The 23,598-nt window shown below is 42.3% G+C and overlaps 2 protein-coding genes across 2 annotated transcripts; both read right to left on the bottom strand.

Annotated features, from left to right (window-relative positions):
* Positions 1–10,932: 10,932 nt before the first annotated feature.
* LOC121473851 (olfactory receptor 3A2-like) lies at positions 10,933–11,892 on the bottom strand. The gene has a single exon (XM_041726629.1). It carries the CDS (start codon positions 11,878–11,880, stop codon positions 10,933–10,935), a length of 948 nt encoding a protein of 315 aa, XP_041582563.1. The 5' UTR covers positions 11,881–11,892.
* Positions 11,893–21,983: 10,091 nt separating this feature from the next.
* LOC121473854 (olfactory receptor 3A1) lies at positions 21,984–22,943 on the bottom strand. Its single transcript, XM_041726632.1, has one exon. It carries the CDS (start codon positions 22,929–22,931, stop codon positions 21,984–21,986), a length of 948 nt encoding a protein of 315 aa, XP_041582566.1. The 5' UTR covers positions 22,932–22,943.
* Between the last annotated feature and the right edge of the window lie 655 nt (positions 22,944–23,598).

Raw genomic sequence — 23,598 nt, 5'->3', positions numbered from 1 at the left:
GATAATTTTGGGTATTGAAGTGGAGACTGGGAATTTCCTCTACCACGTGCAAGCCATTGTCCTATGGGAGACACAAGAGTGATTAGGACATAGCTCCAGTTCAGAATCAGCTTATATATCTGTGATGAAGAAAAGACACCTATATGTAACCCACTGTCCCCCAGGACTCACCAGCTTTGGCAGTGCTAACACTAATACTGGAATTTTGCAGGTTCTAATCTTTCAGCTTTCCTGATCATAGGTCTACTGTGCCACCACTCTAGCCTTTCAAAATATGCCAAACAGCAAAGAAACAAACAATCCAATCATGAAATGGGCAAAAGACATGAAGAGAAATCTCATGGAGGAAGACATAGACATGGCCAACACGCACATGAGAAAATGCTCCGCATCACTTGCCATCAGGGAAATACAAATCAAAACCACAATGAGATACCACCTCACACCAGTGAGAATGGGGAAAATTAACAAGACAGGAAACAACAAATGTTGGAGAGGATGTGGAGAAAGGGGAACTCTCTTGCACTGTTGGTGGGAATGTGAACTGGTGCAGCCACTCTGGAAAACTGTGTGGAGGTTCCTCAGGGAGTTAAAAATAGATCTGCCCTACGACCCAGCAATTGCACTGCTGGGGATTTACCCCAAAGATACAGATGCAATGAAACGCCGGGACACCTGCACCGCGATGTTTCTAGCAGCAATGTCTACAATAGCCAAACTGTGGAAGGAGCCTCGGTGTCCATCGAAAGAGGAATGGATAAAGAAGATGTGGTTTATGTATACAATGGAATATTACTCAGCCATTAGAAATGACGAATACCCACCATGTGCTTCGACGTGGATGGACCTGGAGGGTATTATGCTGAGTGAAATAAGTCTATCAGAGAAAGACAAACATTATATGGTCTCATTCATTTGGGGAATATAAAAAATAGTGAAAGGGAATAACAGGGAAAGGAGAAAAAATGAGTGGGAAATATCAGGGAGGGAGACAGAACATGAGAGACTCCTAACTCTGGGAAACGAACTAGGGATGGTGGAAGGGGAGGTGAGTGGGGGTGACTGGGTGACGGGCACTGAGGGGGGCACTTGATGGGATGAGCACCGGGTGTTATTCTGTATGTTGGCAAATTGAACACCAATAAAAAATAAATTTATAAAAAAAATAAAAAGACAATAAACACACACACACACACACACACACACACACACACACACACAAAACAAAATATGCCAGTTTATGACCCAGGGCGGGGTTGGTCTCTGGTGCTCTCTAGCACACATCCACTCATGGTCCTGACCTGGCCCTCTCTAATGCACCTGCTGCTTATAAGCCACCTGGAAAAGACAACTTGCACTATCCTGTGGCAGGTTCACTGGGAGAGGTTGCCCATTTCCAGCTCTGCTGGGCACAGCTTCCACTGCTTTTGTGCTAACCTATGCTCTCTCTGGACATTGTCCCCTGTTGTTCAGGCAAAACTTGTAGACAAGTTCTTTTCCTTTGCTCTAGGTTGATTTTCACCTCTTGGGCTTCAAAGCAATATTTACTGTGCCTTTCTTCTATGGGAAGACCATAACATTGGGCAGCCCATCCTACCTGTCATTACTGTGGCTCCTCACTCCATTGAGCCATCTCTCCTGTTTGCTACCGCTCTATCCTTCATTCAAAACAAAACTCCCCCCCCAAAAAAAATAAATAAATAATAAAAAATTAAAAAAAAAACTCCCCAGCTTCACACACACTCATGAACAAAGGGAATAGAAGGGATGGGAGAAGAAATGGGTAGGAAATATCAGAAAGGGAGGCAGAACATGAAAGACTCCTAACTCTGGGAAACGAACTAGGGATGGTGGAAGGGGAGGAGGGCGGGGGGTGGGGGTGAATGGGTGACGGGCACTGAGAGGGGCACTTGATGGGATGAGCACTGGGTGTTACTCTGTATGTTGGCAAATTGAACACCAATAAAAAAATAAATTTATTATTATTAAAAAAAGAGTGGTGGTGGAGGCAGTAGAATGCAGGAGGTAACTGTGAGACTCAATCTATACTTGGTTCAACCAGCCATGTACAGTGCAATGAATAGAAACTGAATAGCAGCTAATGAGAAGGGTTACACTGGGATGTGGCAGATGGAAAGAGGGAGCAATCCTTTGCAGATCAGTCAGTGGAGCCAGACTAGACTTTGACAGACAGGGAAAATTGAATTGATTGGAGGTTCAATTCACTCAATTGATAATGACCAAGTGCCTATTAAGGGCCTCAAATTGGGTTACAAACTTGAATCAGGAACTCACAATAGACAGGGAAGAAGAGTATTTTAGTACCATGTCTGAAGGCAGTGTTTATGCTCTGGGCAGAAGTGTTGGGGGGGCACAAAGGAGAAAAGCCTAGCTTGGCTTGTTAATGAGTGAAGATTCAGGGGAGGCTTCCTAAGGGTGGTGACAGCTGAGCTAAGACTTAACGTAACGCCATGCCATGCAAAGAGCTACCCAGGGAAAGTGGTGGGGCAAAGTAAGATTGCTGCAAGAGAGGAGGGAAAATGGTATGTAGAGGAGTCTTCCTGTCTGCAGTAGCCAGCCAGCATTCTCGTCCCAGCCCTATCTATCCCTTGTGTGGTCATAGTCATCCCCAGCTAGGCCATCTGTACATTGAGTGCAATAGCATTTTGTCACTCAGAGGGTAGCCGTGAGACTTAAAGAGATAATAGTTGGCCCATATTCAGTGTGATTATTATTAAGCAGGAACAGGTGGACAAAGACAGAGGCAGGAAACAGCCTGACAAGTGAGGGGAACGTGCCAGCTGAGTGTACCTGCTGAGACAAGCGACAGCCAGTGATAAAGTTTATTTATTTATTTATTTATTTAAATAATACCTCATTTATTTATTTATTTATTTATTTATTTATTTATTTATTTATTTATTTTTAATTTACTTATGATAGTCACAGAGAGAGAGAGAGGCAGAGACACAGGCAGAGGGAGAAGCAGGCTCCATGCGCGGGGAGCCCGATGTGGGATTCGATCCCGGGTCTCCAGGATTGTGTCCTGGGCCAAAGGCAGGCGCCAAACCGTTGCGCCACCCAGGGATCCCCAGTGATAAAGTTTAGAGGGTAGGTGCGAAGGATTTCAAATGGCCTCCAATGCCTTTTACAAGAGCTTAAGATAGAGTCTGTAGACAATGAGGTACCACCAGGAGGTACCTCATTTGTTGGTTTTAACTTTCATTGTTTTTATTAAGCTAACAAATGTGCATTTCTTGCAAAAAATGTTCAAATAAAAATAAACCCAAAATAATTACCTATATTTCTACTACCCAAAGACAACTATTTGGTATAAATTCTAAACTTTGACTTCTGCTCCATAGATAGATAGATAGATAGATAGATTTCATAATGAATTCAAATTGTTTTGAAACTTGCTTTTTCACTTAATAATGCCTTTCTATGTTAGTAAATATTCAGTTGCCTTATACTTTAATGCCTACACAGTATTTCAGTGTGCAATTTAATAAATATAGCAGAATTCATTTACCACACTCATTCAATATTTAGTTGCTGTTTAGTTTTCCTATTGTTTGCAACATGGCAATAGTGTCTCCATGTGTACATCTTTGCTGTCTTGTATGATTGTTTCCTTAGAGGAAATTGGTGAAATGGAATTGTGGGGCCAAATGTTTTTATTGTTCAGAGCCTTTGATACATTTCCTGAATCATCCTCCACAAAGTTCATAATGACCTAGACTTTCCCAAGAGGGGTCACAAGATCTTGTTTTTGTTTTGTTTGTGTGTATTAGCCTTGTGGGATGTGGGAAGGCGAGAAAGCTCCAGAACTTTTAAGTACAACAGGCAAAATCCAAAGCAACATTGTGCTTCTTTAGCAACCTTGTTCTACGAAGATGGGACAAGGTTTCTGGTGAGCTCAGCTTCTGATCTGTCACTTCCCAGGAAGCTGTGCCCATGAGAAAAAAAAGCCTCCCCTCTTTCAGCAATCCAAATGAAGGCATTGGAAGGCCTGCACTGACCACAGCAGGGCTGCTGCAGTGAGTGTGTCAATCACTGCCTGGTAGGATGGTGTCAAGTCCGCTCCACAATAAATCACTTCTTCCTCAATCATCCAGAAGGGATGACATCCAGACCATGGGCATATCTTCCTTGGACACCTTTGGACACAGGAGGCAGAAGGAGGAGGAATGGCAGATGGTGTCTCTGTATCTTTCTTTGTCCTCTTCATCCCAATAAATATATATTTTATTTAAACTCCTGAGTGTGGGTGGCTCAGTTGGTTAAGTGTCTGACTTTGGCTCAGGTTGTGATCCCAGGGTCCTGGGATCCAGCCCCACATTGGGCTCTCTGCTCAGCAGGAGTCTGCTTCTCCCTCCACTCCTCCTCCCTGCTCATGCTCTCTCTCTCTCTCAAATAAATAAATAAAATCTTTAAATAAAAGATTTTAAAAAAAGCTTAAAAATAAAATCTTCAGTGTTAATGTTATATCTAGAGTAGTGGATTTTATATATATATACCGCAGTCAGAAGGCCAAATTAAGCTTATTAAAAGCTGGGGGCTGTGAGGGGGCTCATGCACTCCAAAATCTCAAAACCCCAAGTAAGCTCAGAGGTAGGTTACTAAAGGCATAAACTGCATCCTGTTGACAGTTTCTGTTGAGCGCTAGTTGCTTGATAAGCATTGTACAGAAGCCAAAAAGCTGGTTTAAGCGAATGTCTAGTGTATACTTCCTGAAACCCTAGGTATAGGGACATTTTGCAGTTTTAACAGACATAACGTTACAAAAATAGCAGCTATATACAAGATGGTGTCTCTTATGCTAAGCCCCTGATATCCCATTAATGGTGCTTAATTTGGTCTTTTAAACTGTGGCAGATTGTAAGAAACTGTTATTATAGGACATGTAGGCATTTTCCCCATAGCCTAGTTAAAAGATCTGTGATGTAAGCTCTGATTGTTCAATAGTCCCCCCTTAAACGTGGTTTTGCTCTCTGCGATTTTGGTTACCAGTGATCAACCACATTCAGGAAGCAGATGATCCACCTGACACATTCCCAGAACGTCAAAAGTCTACTGATGCTACATCACAATATCATTCATCTCACTTCATCTCATCATGTAGGCATTATATCATCTCACATCACCATGAGAGGAGTTAAGATATTTTAAGAGAGAAAAGACCACATTAATGTAATTTTTATTACGCTTCACTGTTTTATTTTATTATTACTTATTGTTATTAATCTCTTACTGTACCTACTTTATAAATTACACTTTATCCTAGGTATGTATGTGGAAAAAACATAGTATGTATATATATATCTATATGTATATATAGATATATGTGTGTGTGTGTGTGTGTGTGTGTGTGTGTGTGTAGTTCAGGACTATCCTGTAGTTTCAGGAACATTGTTTATGATGGTTGGCTTATTTCCTGTTGAGTAAAGAAAGGTTAAGGTATAGGCAGAGAGAAATAGGGGGACCCTGACTAGGCTATAAGGCTATTCCTGGCAGGCAAAAGCACTAAGCCAGAGTGACCAAGAGATAGGGAATAGACCAGACCACCTGGCCCAGGTATTAGAGAGTATCTTTCTTTGGTGGCTTCATTGTAATCACAGAAAATGGTCAGACCCCAAAGAAGTAAGTCATTAGGGATGTTATTAATAGTCCTTGCTCAAACCAAGATGGCACAAGAATCTCAAGGCTCCAAGCTCCTTGGTCAACTTTTCAATAAAAGATCGGCCCTAAAAACACTCAGTGGCAACCCATTCGGGACCCCTTTCATTCTAGAGAGCTTTTTCTTTCCAGTCTGCTCTCACCTTCACTTAATAAACTTTCACAACACTTCACCATTTTGAGTCTTCGACTCTGTGAGACAAGAACCTTGTCTTGTCTTGTCACACCATTTTGCCTTACTTCTAGAATGGAGCATGTTGGAAGTCCCAGTTGAACACTTGGAGTGCTTTATCATCCTTCACTTGATCAGGACTCTAACTCCACTTTTTGTCTCTCTGGCTCCGTAAGCCTGCTAAAGCTGGGTTCATGGCTCAGCCCTCTTAGCCCCTGCCTCAGAATCAAACAAATGGCTTGTAAGGAAAACAGCACGATTGTCAGTAATGTCTCTCTGGGATTCCTTTTCTCCCTGTGTTTTGGTTCCTCGATTCATTTGGTAGCTCTTTGATGCCTGTCAGAGTTCTGAGGGCAAAGATATTTCTTTGCTTGACCAGGTGTGTTGACACAAAATGAAAAAACCTTTTAGAATTTCTTTTTTTAAAATAAATTTATTTTTTATTGGTGTTCAATTTACCAACATACAGAATAACACCCAGTGCTCATCCCGTCAAGTGCCCCCCTCAGTGCCCGTCACCCATTCACCCCCACCCCCACCCTCCTCCCCTTCCACCACCCCTAGTTCATTTCCCAGAGTTAGGAGTCTTTATGTTCTGTCTCCCTTTCTGATATTTCCCACACATTTCTTCTCCCTTCCCTTATATTCCCTTTCACTATTATTTATATTCCCCAAAAGAATGAGAACATACACTGTCCTTCTCCGATTGACTTACTTCACTCAGCATAATACCCTCCAGTTCCATCCACGTTGAAGCAAATGGTGGGTATTTGTTGTTTCTAATGGCTGAGGAATATTCCTGCCTGGGATACACAATCTTCATGAAGAGAGTGCTCTGGAGAAGGAATGTTTAATACAGGAATATATGTGGTTTTGCTACATCAAGAATTACAAATCATTGTGGTGAAGGACATTTAAGAAAACTACAGATTTTACCTTATGCTTTTAGTATGTGGAAGGTTGTAGGCTTCGGAGATATGGGATCGGAACTTGGGGAGATTTTTATCTTACCTTGAGTTTGACATGTTTCTTTTAGTTTATTTGCTAGCAAAGCAGATGTACAATGTGTGCTCAGGGCAGGGCAGAAATATTGCCCATGCTTTGAAGTTTGGAGAAGTCAATGTGACCTTGGGAGCCCAGGAACGAGCTCACAAACATTAAAAGTTGAAAATTCCCTTTATTAGAAGCAAGTCTATATAATGACTCTTCTCAAACAGAGTCCAAAGGGAATTGAGTTCTAATGACCTAAGGTGTCCATTCTATGTAGTGGGTTAACTTCTGTCCTGTGCCTCTAGAATGTTGCTGGCTATGGGGCCTTGGGAGAATTGAAAGAATTGTCATTCAGAGAATTTTATATAGGGTTTAATTCTGTTATGGAAACCCAGTTGTGAAATGCTAGTGTGAAGAATTGTATTAAAGTAGCTTAGGCCACATGCCCACATAGAATATATGCCAGTACCTCCACTCTGGAGCCACAGGTGGGACCACATTCCCCAAACCACCTGGATGCCAAATAGAAACTGATAGCTATTAGAAAAGGGGAAATAGAAGTTAGGAAAACCATAAATTTTCACTACCAGCAATTATCAGGTAAAATAAAATGTAGACTTCTGGTTTCCTCCCTGACCAGGAAGTCATTACTCTCATCCTCAAAATAAGAAAAAAAGTGAACAATCAAAACAATAATAACTCTTCTAGATCTATGAAATAATTGAGGTCACATAAATAAGAATTGAATCTTTGCTTTTGAAAACCACTGAGATTGGGGGGGTGGGTGTTAGCACAGTGTAACCTAGTCTATCTTACCTGATATAGATAGAAAAAAAATTTTCCACTCAATGTGGGATACAAAATCATAAAGCATTATATATACATTTTATTTTTATTTATTTATGATAGTCACAGAGAGAGAGAGAGAGAGAGAGAGAGAGAGAGAGAGAGGCAGAGACATAGGCAGAGGGAGAAGCAGGCTCCATGCACCCAGAGCCCGACGTGGGATTCGATCCTAGGTCTCCAGGATCAGGCCCTGGGCCAAAGGCAGGCGCTAAACTGCTGTGTCACCCAGGGATCCCATCACAAACCATTATAAAGAGAGACTGTCAATCTGAAAATAAAGAGCCACAGTGAGAGGCAAATGAGCATTTATTTAGGATTAAAGAATTGCAATTCAGAGATCGCAGGTTCTGATAGACACCCAGACAGTGCCCCACTTACTGGATGAAAGCAAGGGGCTTTTTATGAGGAAAAGGAAGGGGCAAATACATGGGCAGAAGAAGAAAAGTTTTCTATGGGACAGGAAAAGAGTGTCTCTTAAGCATGTAGAGGTGGGGATTTATTGGCACCTGCACACAGAGAAGTCATGCTTCTTCATGTGTTGTATGTGTGATTAGCAAGTCAACTCTCCACCCCTGGGCATGATTTTTAGTATTATAACAATAGAGAAAGCAGGGAAAAGGCCAGCTCTGGGGTCCATCTTGGCACAGATTGGTTTGGTTTCATCCTTGCCAGACTTCGTAGTTGAGTCTCTCCTTTGGTAGATATCCTGCTTCTGCATTCCTACAAGATATGCTACTCATGAGGCATAGAGTTTCAGCTATCAAGGAAAACTGGACTTTTCAGTTAGGGCTGAGAAGACCAGAGTCCAGTCCTTGTTCTTTCTCACCAAGGTCTGGGGATGTTAGATGGGTAATAAATAAGACTAGCTGGGGCAGTGTCAAATGCTCACAGGGTAGGTGGAGTGGTAGAAATACTGGTGATAGTATTCTCAAAATGTTTTGAGTTCAGCCCTAGGAAAAAGCTAATCCAGCTTATTGTAATCGAGGATCATTTAATGTGAAGAACTGTAGAGATGGTCTTTTATGGTATAGGTAGGAACAAGCTCAGCCATAGAAAGGAAATTTCTAAGGTTTCAGAGCAGTGGTTACAGTCCACATTCCTGATTTTTACTCACAAGAATTTTTCCCTTTCAGGGGAGCTCATTCTCTTTAGCCCTGAGGTGTCTGGAGACCCAAGAGCGTCAGGAAAGAGACATACTTCATCTCAGTTCCTCAGACTCTATCGGCAAGCACTGTCCCCAAAGGCAGGGAGGCTGACAACTAGGTGGAGCAGTGGAATTGTGGGAGATGAACTCTGAGCATACAAATCCACCCTCCTTCTCCCCTGTCAGCTCTACTTTCTGTTCTTCTAGGATTGGCACCCAGCCAGAGGAAGCAGAAGAGGAGTACCTAGACTATTTTTCATTATTATACCTTCAGCAAAACTTATTTTTTTCCCTAGTTAGAAGAAAATGGGGAAGGGGGAGCCCAACAATAATATCAAAGGTGCTAATTATCTCAGGCCACAAGCCACATAGTAGGAAGTGATTCCGTAATAGGAATTTTATTCTCATCTCCCATCGTCATTCATTCTTTATTTTCTCCATACTCATATTTTTTTCTTTTTAAGATTTTATTATTTATTCATGAGAGACAGAGAGACAGGTAGAGACACAGGCAGAGGCAGGCTTCCCGCAGGGAGCTGATGCAAGACTCAATCCCGGGATTCCAGGATCACACCCTGAGCCAAAGGCAGACCCTCTAGCACTGAGCCACCCAGGTGTCCCTCCATACTCATCTTTGAGCTCAACATTCCTGAGGCATCTCATTTGATAATACCAATTACCCCATCCTCTCTCAACTCCTGTTCTCTTGTGTCCTTTCCTTAATTTCTGTCCTTCCTTCTTACCCCTTCTGCTTACCATCCTATCCTGTTCCTCCCTATATTTTCATGTTATATCTTCATTCCTCTCCTCCCACTCCTGTCGTATCTCTCTTGTGTTTTCTTCCCATCCACATTTCAGCCTGGCCTCAGTTTCATGGCACCAAGAAGAGATCACAGGGAAGTCACAGGTTTAGCCATGGGACAGATTTAGGAATGACACAGCAGAAGGACCATAGAATTGCCAGGATAGGGTAAGTAGCCCCCCAGTGGAGGCTAGAGAAAATATGCAAATCAGAAATGGATGAGTTGAAGGCTGGATAAACATTAAGATGAGAAAATTCTCTGGATTGGAACTATACTGATGTAATTATAAAGTTAGGAAGAGACACCACTCCCAGAAACTTCATTTATAAGCATTGTCAGAGCTAGGAGGTTTGGGAGTTAAAAATAAGATTTTGAAGGAAAAGGTTATATTGTACATTTCTCACTGGAAAAAAAATTGAAGGGCTTGGTTGAAGTATAAATGTTCATTCTTCCAAAGACTTTATCATACATGTCAACAAAAGAATTCATCCAATAACAAAGACATGGCAGGGATGGAGATGGAACATTCCTTTTTTTGACATGAAGATATGTTATGTATGCATTAATGTAGCTTTAATTTAGTGATCCATTTCTCTCTATAGACCCTGTCTGTTCACTAACCATCCTAATGGGTTCTTGTGTGGTAGTGAAGAAAAGAAATTGATTTTTCTTGGAGGTGAAAGGTGAAGTATAGAATAGAATAAACTTGGCCCTGAGCCAATGGTTACAATGGCTTTCTGCATTCTGATTTGGTGGAATCCTATGTCCCTACCTGAAGAACACTTCACAGTGATATTCCTGGTTACTTAGGTTAATTGGTTACCTATTAGCCAATAGTCATTCCTTGTAGGACATTGCTGTCCTACCGAGCTTCCAAGGCTTCAAATCTCTGCAGAAAAGGAGTATAGCCACACACAAGGTAGCAACTTACCCAGGGCACTTGCTCATAACCCTTTATTTTATTTGTTTTTCTTTATAGCCCTTATTGCTCTGTGATATTCCATATATGATGCTTATTTATATATTTTGTCTCTCTTCATTAGAATGTGAGCAGCATAAGTGCAGAGACTTCTATTTTGTTTACTAGTCCCCTAGGAGAGTTTCTGGATCACTGAAGCAATTTAATAAATATTTGCTGTTTGAATCAATTATGTAGGGCTTCTTTGCAGGATAAATACATCACATAAATCTTCAGGCAGTGAGAGATACTGGCTATGGACCATTTTTCCAGGTTATTGCCTTCATAGGAAGTTTTTCTTAATCCAGAAAAGGCAGGAAAGACGGGACACTATTAGCCCTTAGGTCAGTGACTTCCTCCCCACAAATACCCGCCACAGGGCATCCTGAACATCAGGGTTTCTAAGGCTGTAGATAAGTGGGTTCAGCATGGGATTGATAACAGTGTTGAAGACCCCAACCCCTTTATCCTTGTCTGAAGACTCTTCAGAACCAAGACACATGTAGTTGAAGATACCAGTACCATAGAAAAGGCAAACCACAGTGAGGTGGGAGCCACATGTGGAAAAGGCCTTATTCCTGCCTTCCACTGAACGAATTTGTAGAACTGCAGCTGCCACCTGTGCATAGGACACAGTGATGAGGACCAAGGGGGCTACAGCCATGAAGGCTGCTGCTACAAAGAGCAGCAACTCGTTGAGCTGGGTGCTAGAGCAAGAGAGCTGGAAGAGCTGTGGGAGGTCACAGTAGAAGTTATTGACTATATTAGGACCACAGAAGTTGAGGGTAGTTAGGGCAATAGTGTGATTTAGTGCATTGGTGAAACCTAAAGCCCAGGACACAGCTACCAATATTCTCTGGACGTTCTGGCTCATGTGGGTATTGTAGGTGAGGGGTCGGCAAATGGCCAGGAATCGGTCATAGGCCATGACAGTCAACAGGAAACAGTCCATCCCAGCCAGAAGGTGAAAGAAGAAAAGCTGTGTGAGGCAGGCTCTGTAGGGAACTGTACGTTTGTGGGACAGGAGGCGAGCCAACATTGAGGGAACAGTGACAGTGATGCACCCAACATCCAGCACTGACAGGTTCCCCAGGAAGAAGTACATGGGTGTGTGGAGTTTGGGTTCCACCAAGATGGCAGCCAGGATGCTGAGGTTGCCTCCGACTGTGACCAGGTAGGCAAAGAGGAAGACTACAAAGACCACAGACTGTAGCTGTTCTGTTTCCACTAGGCCCACTAGAATGAACTCAGTAACAGATGTCCTGTTGGCTCCAACTTCTGGATCCATGAGTTTCTGTAAGGAAATGTCCCAGGAGGGGAGCTATCAGTCCACTCTGATTTATTTATTCAACACAAATGTTTTAACCCTCCCATGTTCCGAGCCTCAGTCAGGTAAGTTCTCAACTATCTAGGGGATATTTCCACTCCCCAGGTCACACCTCACTCACTGATCCTTAATGCCTTTAAATCCACTCTTAGTTGAGATGTCCAAAATCATCACAGCTTTGTCTCTCCCATCCTGTCCTAGTTGAAAGGGTAAGAATACTTGGGAAAATGAATTAAGGCAAAAGCAGACTTCCTCTTTAAATGTAATGAGATTAAGATGGGTTTCTCCATTTTATTCTGGGTGGTCAGCCCAAACCAATAAGCAGATTTCAAAATAGAAAAATTAATATTTTCAGAGACACCAGAAAGCATTTGAAAACCCATGTTTCAAAGCTTCTAGAGCTACTGAAGTTCAAGCAAAGATATAGCAAGGCTGAGACCCATGATTGCAGATACCAGATAGGTCACCGGGTACATTCCTCCAAGGTGAGGGACATATGTTGAAGTATAAATTCAAACTCCCTTGGTCAATAAATTGTTAATATTCTTGGTGCTAACTAAGCCTTTACATTAGACTTTGAATAACAGCTTAAAATTATTTATTCTTTTTATAGTATCTGCTACTTGCCTCTAAAAACAATGCTGTAAGCATGACCTGTGGGTTGGCTGCATCTGGGTGCAGTTGGCTTTCTGCATCGCACAGCTACCTTCCACTTGTCCTTGACTTGGACATAGTGGTTTGACCAATAGCTCTAAGGAGAGATCCTCAAATGAAGCAGACACATAAGTAGAAAGCCAGATTGAGCCAAGTTTTGCAGATCTTATAATAAGATTCTGATAAAAAAAAATCAATGTTTGTCTATTGCCCATGGAATAAGTAGAGCTAGAGCTTCCTAAAAGTAATGTCATGCCCTTGCATAGAATACACTGGAATCAGAGGGAAGCAATTGGGAGTCTGGTGACTAACAGAAGGGAAACAGTAAGGGGCTCACATGAGTGAAAATTTGGATGCAGTGATCTTTAAAATACCCTTAAAATTCTAGGATCACATGACTGGTGAGATGGAGGATCATTCTCAGGCATACTCATCATCAATGAAATTGATAAGTGCTCTGCAAATGGACAGATCAATGAGTGGATAGCAGCTCTATACATTTACTACATTAAAGCACAATGAACTACTCTCCGTTTTCCCTTTTGGGTCTATTTTAACATAAGGATTAGACTGTGACCCTGTGATTTTCTACCTCCTACCTCATGCCATTTTCTCTACCTGCAATGGCTCTCTTCCAACTCCATTTTCCACATATTTCAAGACTTGACTTAAGAGTGGTTTCCTGGAAGTTCCCTGTATCAAAAGCATGTCTGTCTGTCTGTCTCCCAAGCTCTTGCTACACATTATTTCATGTAACTTATTATTGTTTATCTTCTTGATAAATCATTTTTCTGTAGAGTATATCTCCCCTACTTCTCTGTAAGTGACATGAGGACCAAAAACATTTCATTCAGTTTTACAATAGTTATACTTATCATAATGCTTTAGACATAGTAGATTCTCAATGTTTATTAAATAAATGAATGAATGGCTCAAGTGTTCACAGAATTGCAGAGAAAGAGAGCATAGCCCAGTGTTGTCACGGAAGACTTTCTGGACAAATTGGAACTTGAGCTAGACTTTTGTGGATTAGTGTGATGTAGGGGAAGTATAGAGACAGGTATAGGGTGCAAGGTTGTTGCAGAGAACACTACTTTCCTTGGTTTTATGGGACAAGCAGGTAATGTAGCTATACACACTAACATGTTTCCTTTCAGGTAAACTACTCAAAAGAATAAGGCCCTTAAAGGGGGCATGCCTTACAGTTAAATAAGACAAAAGAACAACAAAGCAACTGCCACCAACCTTCAGATGGTGAGAGATACAGCTTTCTTGAAATCAGTGGAATTCTGGGAGACTTCTGATTATCCAGAGACATCCAGAGTATCTAAGGGGTCACCATGATGCCCATCATGAGAATTCTTCCTGCATTATCATTTTCAGAGTTTTGTTATGAGTCCCAGATTCTCCTTACCCAGCTTTTACAGCTCCCTACTCTGGAACTCCAAACAATCCCTCCATGTTCCCAGTGACAAAAAGATTCAACAAGACCTGCAACTGGAGTGAAGTTTCTAGGTTGCCTGATGCAGTGGAATTTGCCTGATGTGGTCCTGGGCAGTGAACCAGACTCAGTGAATCACTTCATATTCTCTCCTAAGACTAACAGAGAACAGGCTTCCAAGAAATGGGGGTGTGGACAGAGGGGCCCTTTTCTGAGGAGCCAGGATTTTTGGATTGTGTCTTCAGATCATCTCCTAAAACGTTTTCTTTCTCCAGGAGGTATCAATTGCACCACATAAAAAGTCAGGTTTGAGCTGATGGCAGCAATGAGGTCCCATCTCTGCTTTGTAAGAGCATGGTTAGGACCTCAGAGCATACTTACCTGGCCATGCGTATAGAAGCCAGTGAGGCTCTTCAGGAAAGATGAGGAGCTATGCAGACACAGTTATCCACCAGAAAGCAAGTTAAGGGACAATATATAACAAATGAGGGAAACAAGCTGATATCCTCTCTGTCGTAGAGGTATACTCTTTACAGTGTTATCCCTCCCAGAAGGAAGGAGACAGATGGGGAGAGAGACAAGTTGTTTTGTAAACAACCCTTCCTAAATATAGGAACCATACCTTATACCTTCTGGTATTTAGACTTTCTTAAAAAAGGGGGGGGGGGTTTATCTCTAACCCTAGCTTTATAAGAGATAATTAAGAGAAGTAATATAAATTCCACTTTATGGTGGTGTCACTGAGGTCTACAGAACTTGTTAAAATCCTCAAAGCCACTCAGGAAGCTAGTATATGTGGGACTAGATATAGGTTTGCTAAGGGAGGGGTTTATTTCTCAGATGTCAGGCTCAGGCAGAGTCTTCAAGCAGAGACAAGCTAATTTCTAGACTTGCCTTGGACCTGGCGATGAGGAGGCCCCAGAAGAGAGGCAAGGGGGAGAAGCTTTCTTCAAACCCAGTTTCCTAATGAGTCCTCAGGAATGTGGTGCTTTCTCCCTCAAGGCCTTGTTAGTGGGAGCTCTTGGGACTGTGTCTTGGGTATGTTCAATGACTTTGAAAATGGGAGCAGAAGAGCTATATTATGCTAGGAGCACTCCCGTGGAGCTGCCTGTCTAGGCCAGGTTCTGAGGGATTGAAAGCCCCAGTGAAGGCTGCAGACTAGTAAACAGAAGATGTGGGAAGTTTGAGGGCTGTGTTCCTCTGACTCCTATACTCAGCACTACCTACTCAACCCTTTTCTCCCAAGAGAGAGTGCTCTGTCTTCTCCCACCAGAGAAGCCTTCTGAAGAAGGAAATGCACTGTAGACAGACCTGTTTTCTGATTATTAGTGGTTGACCTTAGACAAGTTGCTGTTCCCTTTTGAGCCTCAGTTTCCTCATTTGGGAAATGAGCATATCCCCTATCATAGAGCATTGCTTGCAGATTAAATGAAGTAAGATTCACTAAGCTGCTAGTAGAGGTTTGGCAACACATCAGCATACCAACTGATAACATTTACAGGTGTTTGCTCGGTACCTGGTAATATTCTAAGCATTTTACGAGCCTGGAGTCCCTGTGAATCCTCGCAACACTTCTAGGAAGCATGCTGTGGTAGACATATTAGATATCTGACTCACATCTCCCTCAACCTTTCTTCATTTCAGCTGTGGCTGGGTTGGACAGTTGCCTACAGGCTTCGCTTGTGGCAGGCTGACAGAAGGTAGCCTTTTCCTTGGGATCCTCTGATGTCATAAATACTGGGAGTGGGGATGGGGTGCTCACTAGGTCTGAGCACGTGTGCTCAGATTGCAGATAGCACCTTGCCAATAGCAAAGGGGAGCCAATGGATAAACACCCCAGCACCCATTCTTCAGACAATTCTGGAGGCATTCTATATCCTCATGCATAATCAAGTCTCTGCTGGACATCCATAGCAGAGATTTTGGTGCTGAACCCCTCAGTCAGGGACACTTCTTCCCTTTGTATCCTCATAACCTCAGTCTTCCTCTCAGGGGCTCCTGCTGCTGAGATGACTTCGCGGTTAAGCTGCATCTTGTCTCAGGCTCTGCTTTTGGGAGAGCCCGACTAAGACAGTTGGTACTGGGAGTAGCCCTAGGAAGCATGTCCTCCAGATGGGATTCTGGAACTGGACCATTCGCCACTTTTGGGGGTGAGTGAGGTTGGTGATAAGCATAGTTTCACCACTGAGACTCCGTTGTTGTATGTTGGGATGAGGTGAAAGGTGAAGCACTGGGTCATGTGCTAGCACTAGCACATGAATATGAAGAGAACCATGATAATTACAAGAATTGTGGAGTTTTAAGAATTAAAGGTAGCTTCTGTTAACTTTCCGGGGTCCCTGAAGGAACAATGATAGGCCCAGGTCAGCCAACGATCAATTTAGGATACGTTGTGAAAGCCAGAAAACTTCCCTGGCAGCATTCATGAGACATTAATCTCCTGCAGCCACAAGGCAAACAGCCCTGAACATCAATTCTTGTACCTAATTTTAAGGGTGGCAGAGCTACAAGGAAGGTGAATGTGCAGCTCGGTGGGGTGGGGCTGGGGGTGGGGTCTCATTTGCTAAATCCAGATCCCTTTTGCGGAAGGAGTGAGACCCTGAGTCCTGGAATGGGGATATTTGAGAGGTTGAGCATGAGAATTTTGAAGCCCTAGTCTCTCGTGTAGCCACTTAGCAAAAGCAACCCTTTTCCTTTGCTGGTGGAAATCAACCTTTTGTTTGCTGGCCATGCAAAGACCTCATATAAAGCAGATGCCTTGCAAGGTGATTTTTGCCATTCTCAAGAACATTACCCATGTCTCCTTGGTGTCTCCAGAATAATTGGAATTAGGCCCCAGCATATTTTGAGAAAGGCAATCCCACCTATCATGCAAGAGATCATTTACTCACTGAAAAGAATCCCATACCTGGCTGTGGGAGGCCGAATAATGCCCCCCACCCTGGATAACCAGGTCCTAATCCCTGAAATTAACTTTATGTGGGAAAAATAGGACATTGTAAGTGTGATTGGCAGGGGTCTTCATCTGGGGAGATGATTCTGGACCATTCAAGTGGGCTCTAAACGTCACCACAAGAGTACTTACGAGAGACAAGTTGAGGGATATTTGATTACAGAAGAGAAGGCAATGTGAAGATGGAAGCAGAAAGGGAGTGAGGGGATCACATGGCAAGGAATGCCAGCAGTCACTGGAAACTGGGGGAGACAAGGAATGCATTCTCCCCTGGAGCCTCCAGAAAAACTTTCCTTGCTAACATTTGAAGTTAGCCCTGTACAACTCATTTGGGCTTTTGTCCCCTAGAGCCATTAGAGAATAAATCTCTGTTTTTCTAAATCACTATGTGTGTGGCAGTTAGTCACAGCAACTATAGGAAACTAATACACTAGCCGATATATCCTGGCAAGAACTAGAAGTTCCTCTTGTTTATAGAGGAGCAATGTGGGAGTGGGTCATAGGGACCAAAGGAGTACGTGTAATGTAAGGCTGAATAGGGAGAGTTAATTGACAAGGAAGCACTTTTCATGATTCAAGATTTAACTTCCTGGTGAGGGTGCCTGGAGCTGGTCCTAATAAACTGCAGAGATGTCTCTTTGAAGCTGGATGTTGGTTACAGGGACTCTTCAAGATCTATAGGTTGGCAGGCTTACGTCGAAGAGTGTGTCTTCTTCCAGGTCCTTGTGAGCACAAGTGTTCCTAGCCCACCACTTCAAGGTCATGGGATTACTTTAATCTACAGCTGGACTGGGGTCAGTGGGGCAACCTCTAGAGGCACAGAAAAGTGTGTCTTCTGGTGGGTTCCTGGACAAAGAAGAATATTCTTGGTTCCTGACTGTGGGGTGCAGGAGCCAAGTTATGGGCCTTTTCAGTGTCTTCAGTTGGACTGAGGTCGGAGGGCCTGAGAGGCTTGGATGAGTGTGTCTCCTGTCTTGTCACTGGCAGGACAAGACTGGCAGCTAAGAGGGCAGGAGTTGGGTCATGGGCTCTTCAGTATCCAGGGCCAGGGTCAAGGTTGGCAGGACTATTAACCAGGGCCCGGATGGGCATGATTTCTGTTGGGTCCTTTGGCAGATGTTGCTGGTGACAGGACCAAGGCCAAACAGGGCAGTAGCGGAGTCCATAGGGAGACCGAGTTGCTTCCAGGTCTGTAGCCAGCATATCTGCCACCTGGGCACAGGCTCCCCTCAGTCTTGGGTTCCACCAAGGTCTCACAGTGTCCTAACTCTAAACTCCCACAATAGCGTTTTCTGTCTGAAATATTGTTGCTGAGGAGGGAATGTGAGTGGGGGACCTCTTCTGCTATTTCACTGGCTGCTATATTTATATATCTGCATATAAAATCATGTACACTGTACAAGCAAGCTTACATTTTATGGGATTGGTGCAGCTATTATCAACTGGGAGAAAATTTAGAAGATACAAAAATAAAATCTTTGTATTTTAAATATTCAACTTAAAAATAAATGTAAATATACTAGAACAAAATCACTGACAAATATTTATACAACATTTAGATAGAAAAATCATTTTTTTGGTATTTTTTTATTGGAGTTCGATTTGTCAAATATAGTATAACACCCAGTGCTCATCCCATCAAGTGCCCCCCTCAGCGTGTGTCACCCAGTCACCCCGTCCCCCGGCCCACCTCCCCTTCCACCACCCCTTGTTCATTTCCCAGAGTTAGGAGTCTCTTATGTAAAGGTCATTTTTTCTAAGCATGACAAAGCAAAGAAGATAAACATCATAAAAATGTCAAACTTCATTTGGGCAAGAGAGGCTTAAGCAAAGTAGAACACAAGTGGGAAATTGGGAATATATTTGCAACATACACAGCCAGGAGATATTACCTTAAAACTGAAGTGTTTCTACCAATTGTTAAGATAAACTACCTCAAGGTGCAAGAACATGAACTGGAAATTTTGAAAGCATAAATACAAATAAGAAATAAATATATAAAATCACTCAAATCATACTCATACAGAAATTCAAATTTTAAAATATTGCAGTATTTAATATAATTATAAAATAAATAATTCCATTTATAACATCCAGTGAGGCAAGAAGCATTATCACAAACTGCCAATTAAGATGTAAAATAATTTTTGGCAAGTAGAAAGACAATATTCACCAATTTTGAATATTGTGTTTCCTTACACGGGTACACACACACATAGAACTTTTATGAATTTAACTAGTGAAATGATTTCAGTTACATGGAAACATATACAAATAAGAATGTTAACCTCTGTATTACTAGCAATTGCAAAAAGATAGGAAAAATAAAATCAATAGGGATTTGTTAAGCAGATTGTAGTTTATGCATAGATGGAATATTATGCACCCTTTCAAATGAATAAAATTGATTTGTAGTTTGATATGTAGAATATAACAGGTAATGCAGAGAGGGGAAAAGCGCATTGCAAAGTAACATGGTGTTTTTATTTGCACATGCATGTGTTTGTGCAAGTGTGTGTGTGTTCATTTGTGTGAAAGCTAAACAGCTATTACTATTAATTATTTTTTGGATTACAGAGAGAATGGAATAAGAGTGACAATGACATTCTGTATTGTCTGAACTTTTACAACATGATGTATTACATATATGACAAACTTTTAAGTAGCAAAAGATTGAGATAAAATTTGGAATAAAAAAGCCAGGAAAATCCCAAAGGAAAGGGAATTTCCCAAATTGTTAAAGGAAGCCTATGATCCTGGAGAGTAAACAGAGTGCAGGGAATCAGTGTCTTGGGTCATCATTTATGATGCTGAACCAGTTGATCCATTTTAGTCCAGTGATTGCACATGAAATCATCCTTTGAGGCTTTAGATTAATGTTCATATGGAAGAAAGGCCAGAAGCACAGGGATTTTGGAAGCATATAAGCTCCTCTTTGCAGCATTGTTAGATGCTGGTGGGTAGAAAAAATTGATGGTGAAATATGTGGTAACTCTTCAGAGTAAATAGAATGAGACAGTCTATTCATTCAGACTAGCAGAATCAGAGGCCTTATAAGTGGAAGAACCTTAATGGTTACTTTGTGCCTCTGTCAAGTACAGGCCCAGACAAGGTAAAGAACATACTCAAGAATGTTGCTGACTAGAGGAAGTGATGAAGTGAACACCATGTTGTAGATCTTCCTAGATAGTTTTCTTGACCCTTGGAGGAAGTTCACTTTTTGTATCCTTGAAGTTTATTTGGTGGCTAAGAAAGGATCAGGAAAGAGCTATCCTTTCCCCCTGTCTTTTGATAGTCTTGGCAGACATTACCCAAAAAGCAGAGAGTAAGTTGATAAGGTGGATGGTTAGTCACAGATTCTGATGACATTTTAAAGATGCAAGTGGATAAAATACCCAGCACTGCCTTTTGCCATCTGGTAAGCTCCCTTAACATTCTAGGAATACCCTCTGTTCAAGAAAACAGAAAATGATTTCCCTGAATAGTTTTTAGCATTTTCAGTGAAGCTTAAAAACTTTTTTATTCTTGGTAGAGAGAATAGGCTACAATGATGGTGTTAGGGTCATATAAATGGGTTATTGCTGGATGTATAGGACAGGAAGCAGCTCTGTACAGAAGCCCACATCTTTCATCCCTGGTTCACTAATTTTATTGCCCTTCTTCCTTCCTCTGACCTTTTAACAGTCTCAAGGTATCTTTTCCTATTTCTCTATCTTTCTCATCTCCACTTTCTCTGTATCCCATCAAGTCCCATCCAGGGTCTGGATCCTTTCTTCTTAGCCCATTTCCTTGCAATTCTGTCCTATTTATCCCCATTTCTCATCTTCTTCATTTTCCCACAAACTCTCCACCTCCAGTCTTGTTCTGCTTCTCTTCCTCATGCCCTTTCTCTTCATCTCCATCTCACCCTACCTTTCAATTCTTTCACCACCATAAAAACTCACAGAGAAGCCATGCCTCAGTAGGTCAAAAGGAAGTTTTAGAGAAATGATTAGGGAAACATCAGTAGCATGGTAGAGATACTCAGAATGGGCAATTCATCTCAAAGGGAAGCAAAAAGGAAAATACAGCCAAATATGGACTGGACAAAAACCTGGGAAGCACTATGCAAGATGAGCGAATGTTCTAGGTTAGAGACCACTCTCCTACTGAGAAGGGAAATTTTAAGGGAGACATCATCATATCGCTTTATTTATAGATATGGATTATTTCAGCTGGAAGGTTTGGGAACTGAGAGTGAGGATTTAGGGAGGAAGTTCATATTGTGTAGTTTGGGGTTTTTCATGTTTAAATGATATTTACATTACAAAAGATTATCTTTTCAAAAGACTTGAAGTATATCAAGAAAGATAGATGAGGAACATTCATTTTATAACATATGATTTATCATATGTGTTAATGGAGTTTAAAAATTTTGCACACAGGGATCATGCTCTCTAGACTTACTAGAGAATACATACCCAATACAACCTCCACTCTGTCCCCTATATCCATGCTATCTTTGTATAATACGAAAAGATCGAGGTGCTTTTTCTGCTTTGTAGAAACCCAAAGGGAGAAATAAAATGATTTTGATATCTAGGGCTAGGTTCTATAACCACACCATCCATACCTGAACTTGAGGGAATCTCATGACCTATGAGTGAGTGTGGGTGTGGTGGGAAGGGCTTTGGATATTTTTGGCTATAACCAACCAAAGAGTGATTCCTTGTGGGATATGAACCTGTAACAGTCAAGGCTCTGAGGTTTCACTTCTATTCAAAAAGGGAGCACACAGTGACTGAAGCTGTTATTTGTCAAAGGGCCTGGTCTTAGTAGAGCATACACACCTATTGCCTGTAAATTGAGCATGGCTTCTTTGGGAAACAGTAACTATTATCCTTAACATAAAATCCTCTCTGCAGGGAGACAGAAGTAATTATGGACCAATTTGTCTTAGATACTGGCTTTAGAGCATTTCTCTTTTAGTTCAGAAAGAGAAAAGGAGGGAGTGACATTGCAGACCTCAAGACCTTGTCAAGCCAGTGACTGCCTTCCCCTGAGCACCCGCCAGAGGGCACCCTGTACATCAAGGTTCCTGAGGCTGTAAATGATTGGATTCAGCATGGGGTTGATGACAGTGTTGAAGACCCCAACCCCTTTATCCTTGTCTGAATGTTTGGCTGTACCCAGTCGCATGTAATTAAATATACCTGAACCATAGAATATGGCTACCACAGTGAGATGAGAGCCACATGTGGAGAAAGCTTTCTTCCTGCCCTCAGCAGAGCGGATTCGTAGGACTGCAGCTGCCACATGTGCATAGGAAGTGATGATGAGAGCCAAGGGGGTACCTGCCATTATGAAACCCACAGCAAAGAGCAGCAGCTCATTGAGCTGAGTGCTGGAGCAGGAGAGCTGGAAGAGCTGTGGGAGGTCGCAGTAGAAGTGGTTGATCACATTAGGACCACAAAAGTTGAGTGTGGCTATGGCTACTGTGTGGGTCAGTGCATTGGTGAAGGCTAAAGCCCAGGACACAACTACCAATATTCTCTGGACGTTCTGGCTCATCCGGGTGCTGTAGGTGAGGGGCTGGCAGATGGCCAGGAATCGGTCATAGGCCATGGCTGTCAACAGGAAGCAGTCCACCCCAACCAAGAGATGGAAGAAGAAAAGTTGTGTGAGGCAGGCTCTGTAGGGAACTGTACGTTTGTGGGACAGGAGGCGAGCCAACATTGAGGGAACAGTGACAGTGATGCACCCAACATCTAGCACTGACAGGTTCCCCAGGAAGAAGTACATGGGTGTGTGGAGTTTGGGTTCCACCAAGATGGCAGCCAGGATGCTGAGGTTGCCTCCGACTGTGACCAGGTAGGCAAAGAGGAAGACTACAAAGACAACTGGTTGTAGCCCTGGTGTCTCCACCAAGCCCAGCAGGATGAACTCAGTAATGGCTGTGCTATTGGCACCAAATTTTGACTGCATTAGTTCCTGCAAGGAAACATCCAAGGAGATAAAGAATCATTCCTCCCAATATATTTATTCAAAAAAGAAGAAATAGACTCTCTAAAGGAGCAAAATTTGTCATCCCAAATGCCATGTGGATTATTTCAGGCTGATTACTTAAAACAACAACAACAACAACAACCTGAAGTCTCAAGAAGAAACTTTGTCCAACATATGCCTAAAAGAATTTAGATAGAGGACTTGCTCCAGGAAGGGAGTTATCCCCATAGATACCTACAGTATAATGTAAACTAAGTGTGGTAGACAGGGAGCATGATAGTGACTTTAAGTCCACAATAGAATTACTTTTACAGAAAAAAAAGCTCTCAATTTAATTATTCAAGAGGTAGAACTAAATGGTATATATGCCTTTCTGAAATGCCCACGAAACATTCATCCCCGCCATGTTGGGACGCCTGAGTGGCTCAGGCAGTTAAGCATCTGAGTCTGGATTTCAGTTCAGGTCATGGTCTAAGGGGGACGAGATTGAGCCCTGCATTGGGCTCTGTGCTCAGCAGAGAGTCTGCTCGAGATTCTCTCTCCCCCTCCTTTTACCCTTTCCCCTGCTCAATTTATTTATTTAAAAAATAAATTTTGGAGGGTGCCTGGGTGGCTTAGTGGTTGAGTGTCTGCCTTTGGCTCAGGT

The sequence above is a fragment of the Vulpes lagopus genome, chromosome 12, assembly GCF_018345385.1.
Source record: "Vulpes lagopus strain Blue_001 chromosome 12, ASM1834538v1, whole genome shotgun sequence".
NCBI lineage: Eukaryota > Metazoa > Chordata > Mammalia > Carnivora > Canidae > Vulpes > Vulpes lagopus.
The sequence above is the reverse complement of the archived record's forward strand: the minus strand, read 5'-3'. Positions and strand labels throughout refer to the sequence as shown.

Coding starts and splice junctions, on each gene's coding strand:
- LOC121473851 (XM_041726629.1), bottom strand. CDS start 11,880: ATGGATCCAGAAGTTGGAGCCAACAGGACATCTGTTACTGAGTTCATT.
- LOC121473854 (XM_041726632.1), bottom strand. CDS start 22,931: ATGCAGTCAAAATTTGGTGCCAATAGCACAGCCATTACTGAGTTCATC.